Genomic DNA, 7803 nt, shown 5'->3' on the forward strand with positions numbered 1-7803 from the left:
AAGCATCGATAATATTGTGACGATCAAGTGTCTTAATTGGGAAACTCGCTCTAACTGGTGAGCTATCGAAGTTTCATTTTTTGTCATGAGAATAAATCCGGTAAGGTAGGCACACATAAGCAGGAGACAACAAATGCGGGTGTGGCGTCCTCTTAACTGCGCTATATCATAATATATTATATATATTGTATATTGTATAAAGTACGGCGCAAAGTACGGACAACAATTGTTCGTGTCAATACTGAGTAAATATTGAGTGTTTACACAATAATCTATAAGAACAGTAACATTGTTTATAGTAAGGTAATTTTGTCATATTTTCCCAGATGACTAGATAACAAACATTGGCAACGCTAATGCGACGACGACGGCTAATGTGATTCTGAATTTAATATAAATTTCCATTAAAAAGTTCGCACTTTTTCATTTATAAAATTATAACTTAATTTCTAAACGTACGATTTTAATGATTTTTACAAAATCACGTTGTACACAATATTTCTGATGTTTTGGAGTTTACTAGGAGTTAATTTATGCATTAGAAAATTAGTTATGTCTAGAGCTCGGATTAATATGTAGGTACATAAATATGTGTTAAAGAATTCAAAATATGTATTATCGAAAAAAAAATAATAAAATGTAATAAAAAATGTATATTTATCTATAGTTATCTAATTATCTTGATTACAATTAAATATTAATAATAACCTGCACTTTTAAATTTTCGAATTCAAAAGATCGTCGATATAATATATAGTCATGATAACCTTTCAATTATTCTAAATCTGAAGAAAAGACATTAAAACAGTAAATTGTATAAATATGTGCGAAAAAATTGAATAATTGTGAGATATGTAAAAACATGTATTTATGACAAAATATGTAAAATCAAATATAGCTCGTTTTATCAAAAATATTGTGAAACAAATTTATCACTTGCCGAAATTAGTTTATCATGTCGCAGAGAAAATATGTATTTACATATAAATCCGAGCCCTAGTTATGTCGTATAACAAATTTACCTGTATTTTACACAGTTTAAATACAGGCTACTCCTGCTTCGATAATTTGTACACACACCGTCGTGCAGTTATTATTTTTTTTTTACTTAGCTCGCGCCACGACCGTCGCGGTGGATATATTTTTAAAGTACAAGTCATTACTTAACATTTGCAACTTTTTCGACATTTGAACCCTTAAATGATTATAGGAAAAAGAACTTGCTTCTATATATTAAAGAATCTTGAAACGATATTATAAAAATGTATGAGATACCTAGTGGCTAGTATACGTTTTTTCACACAACATTTTACTAACATTTACGGAAATAAAGACTTAGAAAAGATACTCTATAAAATCAAAAAATAACGTATGCGAAAGTGTTGTCTCCAGCTAAATCCGCTGACCTTATATAATAGGCTAAACATTTTACAGAGGATCGACGCTGCATATGGATTCTGAGGATACGATGATACCATAATAATAGGTACCTATATAATATGTGGCACTGTTTCATAACAATTATTGAACTTGTATATTACATTGTATTTATTTTTCGTGGTTTTGCAAATTATTTTGTATGGTTAGAAATCCATAATTGTTTGCTTATTATAGTCATCTAAGATTTTAAAAATATATACAGTCATCCTCATAACAACAAGTCCATACTGTAACTTAAAAACCTCTTATAATATATTTACAATATGTATAGTTCCTTTTTACTTATAAGTAGTTATAATAGCAGTTGAGTATGCATGGTTTTTTTTACAAGCATATAAAGTTGAAATGTTGATAAAATTCATTAAAATTATGAAAAGTTGCTAATTATTTTGTTGTTAAAAAATTATAAAATCAATTTTTATAGCTATGGATTGAATGTTTCAAACTAGTTTTTTTTCATAAGTAGTGCATACTGCTGTTTTAGATAATATTATGAATAATATAATAAGAGATATTTAGATGGTACACAGTACACACTTGCAGCCAACTTTTTTTTAATTATAATTAATTGTATATAACTTTTATATATTATAATTTATAATATAATACTATATAATAATATTATATATATATTATTTTATATTTATTTAATTATATTTTTTTGTTTATGTAATTACTAATTAGGTTTTATAACAAAGTAAAATACAAGTTAAATGCTAATTTAAAAATAATAGCACCAACGTACCTAATAGGTATACGGTAATGAAAATAAGATAAATACTGGCTATTTTACCGGAATATTCTTTTTGGAGTTTAGTCGGCAGAATAATTGATAGCGAACTTTTTACCTTAAAAATACACAACACGATTGAAGTATTGGTGGCCTTTGTGGTTATAACTTATAAGGCGGTTTATGAATGAAATGAGCAAATAATTACACAAATAATTTATAACTGTTGAAATTAAACTCAGTTTATTAAATTAAAACGTCTAAATTAAATAACCGAAAATAATTTCTGGAAAAGTACATTACACGACGCCTATTATTGCACTGTGCCGCCACTGTGTGTTCGTGAGAACTCGTCAGTCGAGCGTTTTTGTAATCTGTTGAAACAGCGTTCCACAACTACCACGTGAGAGATTATAAACAGTTTTTATAATAAGTATAAAAGTACACATTAAATAATATATATTATTATACTCATACAATCAACACCAATATGATTGCACATTTTATACGTTCTTATCTTATCCTTATCTTAGGAAACATAACGTGGTAGTGAATATTATTTATGTTTATTTTAAATTTTATTATTTTTACCAATTAATAGTTTAACAGTATATCGTAACAACAACAATTTAACTTAAATAGACCGACGCAATCACGCAATTCCTCAATTGTCAGTCATGATTATAATTGTTAATTTATTTTTAAAAATTTTTTACAAACAACAAAATTATCACTATACCACTATTTAATAGTGCTCAGTACTCGGTGGACAGTTGATTGTGTCTAATGTTGTCGTACTACAGATTACATATTTATACATCATCACTGTTTGGCAATTGTTGATAATATTACTTATTAATATTATTAAATGTAATTGTATTTAATATTTCAAAATAATATCTTCAAAAATAGTAATACCTATAAGGTGGGGCGGTATATAAAAGTAAAAGCCAAGCAGTTAAAATTAGAAGTTAAACGGAAAACTTTTTTTCCGCCATCAATGGTAAGTACCTACTTATACGAATAACTTTTTATCAATAAGTTATACTATGTTACATACCTGTGTTTCAAACGGTCGTATTATTTTGTCCGAGCGCTCCGCAGCAAGCGGATTGCAACGCACCGGATTATATGCTTTTTAACAACTTTGTTAAATTCTGAGGCCTACCCAAGGGGGTTTTACACAACAAATCGAGGCATATTTTCGATTTTTTTCGTTAAAAAACGTAGAAAAAAAATTTGTTATAGCGCTGCGCGTGGCAGTCAAGTAGCGTTGCGCGCAGACGCATAAACGTAAAATTGCAAACTCTGGAAGGCTATAACTTCTAAAATAATAGTTTCCGGTAATGTGCTTGGTATTCAACAGGTGGCAACACAAATTTACACCATCAATAGTATATTTTTCTCATATTACTATTAATTATCAATATAAATAAATACATATTTTGTCTCTAGGAACGTGCATCTATAATTAAATCAACATAGTATTATGATAAAATTAAATGGCTTGATGCGATTTCCAAAAAAAATAACAATGTACCATCAGGACTAACTCTCGTTGCCCACACAAAAATCCCCTCAAGCCATACGTACTACTGTTGGGTAGTTCCTTAAAATCATGTAAACTCACGTTAAAATCACATAAACACTGCATATATGCCTATTGTAAATAACCTTACAGATTGTATATTTTCTAAATAAATGTTAAAAAAAAAAAAAACCATCAGGACTATTTATTTATTTTACTCTTGACGATGGTTTTCTTAATTCGTTTTTGTGTTTCTGGGAATGTTGGATAATATAAAACATTGTATAAAACATTTCAATACTTAGTATTTAATGCCGATTAGCTTGATAACGTATTCTATATTTACATTGTATTATCCTTTTATTTCTAGTATGCACATTAAATACTATGGGTTTACTATGGATGAAGTCACATCATTAAAATATTAATACGAAAAAAATTTGCCGATATGAGAGACGAATCATAAAATTAGGTTTCGACATGTGAAAATTTTAATTTTTACTAAACGTCAGATCGGAGAGGTGTTGAATATTATATTTTATGTGCTATACGTGTCGCGTATGTGTTTGTAAAAAGTGTGTGTATATTAATATATATATGTAATCTCCCCGCATTCCATATGGCCCTTCGTGACTAATATTATCACGTGTTTTTATTTGAATCTAAATATTACATATTACAAATATGTCCGGACGTAATCATTTTTTACGTGTATATTTTTACATATTATTCAATATTATTTAAAACATAACAAGTCCAAAATATTGTATGAATTGTTTTTGACAAAACCAGCAAGTTCAGACTTGTAAAATTAGTCCGCTTAATATTCATATAAGAATTTATTTATATAAGAATAGTCCTATAATATAGACTTATAAAATGATTTTGAGAAAAATTGGTCGTACAACATTTGGCCTCTTAGCCATTGAGTTATGGTATAAGCTTCTCATTGGCTATCAATTTATACTGTAGGTACAAAAAACCTTCTCACAAAACATTCGAACACTATAAAATACAAATAAAAATAATAAAGATATAATTTACAATATGATAAAGTAGTAATATATTGAATCAAAAAAAAAAACTATCATGAATGTTAACAAGTTTTAAAATACCGTGACCTATCGATGGCAACAACTCCTGCATATCTCCTTGCAACATTCATTGACGCTGTGACCATGGTCCATTTATTAGTGTTAGGGTTGTAATATTCTACAGAATCCAGAACAGAAGCTCCGTCCTGACCACCGACGACATACAATAAACCATCTAATACTGCTACTCCTATATTGAGAAGTTAAACTTAAATTAAATATATTTAAAAAAAATTTATTTCATAAAATAATAGTTAAGATATATTAAACGAGTAGTTATACCAGCACTACGTCGACACAAATGCATGTCTGGAATATTAGTCCAAACTCCTGTACTTGGACTGTATGCTTCGACACTACTCCAAACCTGATGTCCATCACAACCACCTACAGCATAAAGTACATCATCTACAACTCCAACACCCACTGCACTGCGGCGTACACACATGTCTGCAATTGGTGTCCATTTATCAAGACTGGGATGATAACATTCGACAGATTTCTCGAATTGACCTCCTACCTATACAGAATACAAAGTTCAATTAATACAACTTGCAGATTAAAAACACCTTGATATAAAATCTACAGAATAGGTACACTAAAGCATTTTTAAATGACAGTTATTGAATATATATTTATTCACTAAACCATTTAGTAATAGTTAATATATTATATTAAATTTAATATTGTATAATTTAAACAACTATAAGAAGTTAAAACTCCAGTAATACATTTACTTTTACATATTTTGTATTATTATTTTCAAACATAGACAATATAATTAACTAATAACATTATTAAGATTATTTTTTAACAAGAGCATTATTACGTTATACATAAAATTGAAAAAAAAAAGAAAGAAGTTCTCATAATGCTTAAAAAATATATATTATAATATTTCTTCAATGAAAAAAGTCAGTTTCTCTTCTAATTATTAAGTCATTGGATGAAGACGATATTTAAACAAATATTTGAATTAGTATATTATTAAAATTTTAAGTTATAAATATTTTTTAATTTGGGGATATATTCCATGATTTTCCTATGGGGACTTTATTTATTTTGATTACAATTATAACAAATGTACATATTACAAATTTAAAATCATAAAGTAATAAACATTTTACCACATATAAAAGATTATTCAGTACTCCAAGCCCATGACCAAATCGTTTTGTAAACATATTAGATATCGTATGACATTTTCGAGTTCTGCAGTCAAAAACTTCTGCACTGTTTAAATAACTATTTCCATCATGACCGCCAACCTTGAATTTATAATATAATTTAGGTTATGTTAGTACCTTCATTATAACAGAAATTACCAATAAAGTTATACGTACTATTTCAATTTAACTTACGGCATATATACAATTATTTATCACACCAACTCCAAACCATCGTCGTTCAACTAACATGTCGTAGGTTGGTCTCCAACGAGATGATTCTGAAGTTAAATCTATCCCATCAATTGATTGTAAAGTTGATTTAGAATTTGAACCACCCAAACCTAACACAAAATTATCATTTACTACAACTAGACCACCAGCGTATCGTGGTGTAATCATTTTTGGTCCATACTGCCATTTGTTGATTTTTGGGTCATACCATTCTGTACTATTTAAAATGTTGCGATTGATCCCTAGTCCACCAACCACTAAAATAACCTGTTATAATTATTAAATCATTAAATATATTTGAAAGATAAATAAAATATAAAATATATACTTTATGTGTACCACCAGGCTGTCTAGGTTTAGTCCGGATGTTATGTGGGATTGGGATAAGTTCTTCTGACTTAAGTAAATGAAAACGCAATGCTTCAAGTACGTAATCTTTGCCTTAAAAAATTATAAATATATAAAAAAAAAATTATTAATCCGTCAAAAATCATATTGAGTAAATAAACTTACATTTAAAACAATTATTAAGAAGAGGTTCATCAACCACATTTTTTAATATGTAACCTTTCGATGTTAACGGTAAATGCATATGTTCTATTAATTGGGGCAAAATTCGTTTTCTAGAATCCAAATCATGTTTTACCCATCGAATAACACTTTCAAATATCTACAACAACCAATATACTTTTACTAACTTATTATACTGTTTTTATGTAAGGAGGTTACTTAATTTTCCCATCCGTAATAGGTACTGAAATTAATAATTATATAATTAACTTTGCATACTTTTTCTTCAGATGGAACTGTAAGTTCATCACTGGAGATCAACTTAACTATTTGCTCGGATGACAAGGACAGGAATTCTTCTTCTTCTACCACATCACTAAAAATCATATCATAACTATAATAAATACAATTTCCTTATAGAATCATAGTAATAAATAATATTTCGTACGAAAAGTGTTGTTGAATATATAATTCTGAACTTGTTGACAATTGCATACATCCATGTAAATCAGCTAACAAATTTATCCCAATAACATTTGTAGGACATAGTTGTGCCTGTAGAAAATCACAACATGCGTTTTTGACTTCTTGTAATTGCAAAAGATTCGATGCTGGCAACAAAATCTTAAAAAATAAACAAAAAACAACATAAACAATTGTTTCTTCTATAATAAAATAAAAATTATTTATAATTACCTGCACATTTTTTTCAGTGATGGAGATTTTCCCAGAATAAACAAAGTCTATTAAGAGCTGTAGAGCACTGTAGTCCAACTGTCTGATAGTAACGAGATCTTGATTTTTTTCTGAAAAATTTGTGAACATTGCATGGAAATATGGACTAGCCGATGCTAGAACTACTTTGTGGCCGAATATAAATCCACCATCGTCTGTTTCTAGTTTAATATCACAAAGAATCTCATCTCTAAAAACAAAAACATTTTACTTTTATTTATTTTACATATTAAATTACTTACAACTTACTGGCGTAAGGATTGTAACACATCATAAATCTCCGCATACGACGATTTCTTATAGTCGTATCTAGCTGGTTCACATCGACTGGGTTCCAGAATTTGATTCATATTTTGCATCGCTAAT

At 28.4% G+C, this 7803-nt stretch overlaps 2 protein-coding genes across 7 annotated transcripts in view; both read right to left on the reverse strand.

The window, feature by feature from the left end:
* LOC100167682 (ring canal kelch homolog) overlaps positions 1 to 3047 on the reverse strand; it is an 11159-nt gene extending 8112 nt beyond the window's left edge. For all 4 annotated transcript variants that reach the window (XM_029490090.1, XM_029490091.1, XM_029490086.1 and 1 more), the window contains exon 1: positions 2289 to 3047. The gene's annotated coding sequence lies outside the window, so the exon portion shown is untranslated. The remainder of the gene's footprint in view (positions 1 to 2288) is intronic.
* An 866-nt stretch (positions 3048 to 3913) lies between these two features.
* Positions 3914 to 7797, reverse strand: LOC100158665 (kelch-like protein 2). Of its 3 annotated transcripts, none has more exons than XM_029490083.1 (11): positions 7687 to 7797; positions 7399 to 7627; positions 7151 to 7326; positions 6982 to 7078; positions 6706 to 6862; positions 6521 to 6633; positions 6154 to 6459; positions 5920 to 6060; positions 5075 to 5312; positions 4820 to 4982; positions 3914 to 4703 (listed from the first exon to the last, which is right to left on the reverse strand). In XM_029490083.1, the coding sequence occupies exons 1-11, from the start codon at positions 7794 to 7796 to the stop codon at positions 4655 to 4657; spliced, it is 1779 nt and encodes a 592-aa protein (XP_029345943.1). In that variant the 5' UTR covers position 7797; the 3' UTR covers positions 3914 to 4654. The 3 variants fall into 3 exon arrangements, with proteins under 3 accessions (XP_029345943.1, XP_029345942.1, XP_029345945.1); XM_029490082.1 differs by having other exon boundaries at positions 4814 to 4982; XM_029490085.1 differs by lacking the exon at positions 3914 to 4703 and having other exon boundaries at positions 4738 to 4982.
* Positions 7798 to 7803: the final 6 nt, after the last annotated feature.

This window comes from Acyrthosiphon pisum, chromosome A2 (genome assembly GCF_005508785.2).
Source record: "Acyrthosiphon pisum isolate AL4f chromosome A2, pea_aphid_22Mar2018_4r6ur, whole genome shotgun sequence".
Taxonomy (NCBI): Eukaryota; Metazoa; Arthropoda; class Insecta; order Hemiptera; family Aphididae; genus Acyrthosiphon; species Acyrthosiphon pisum.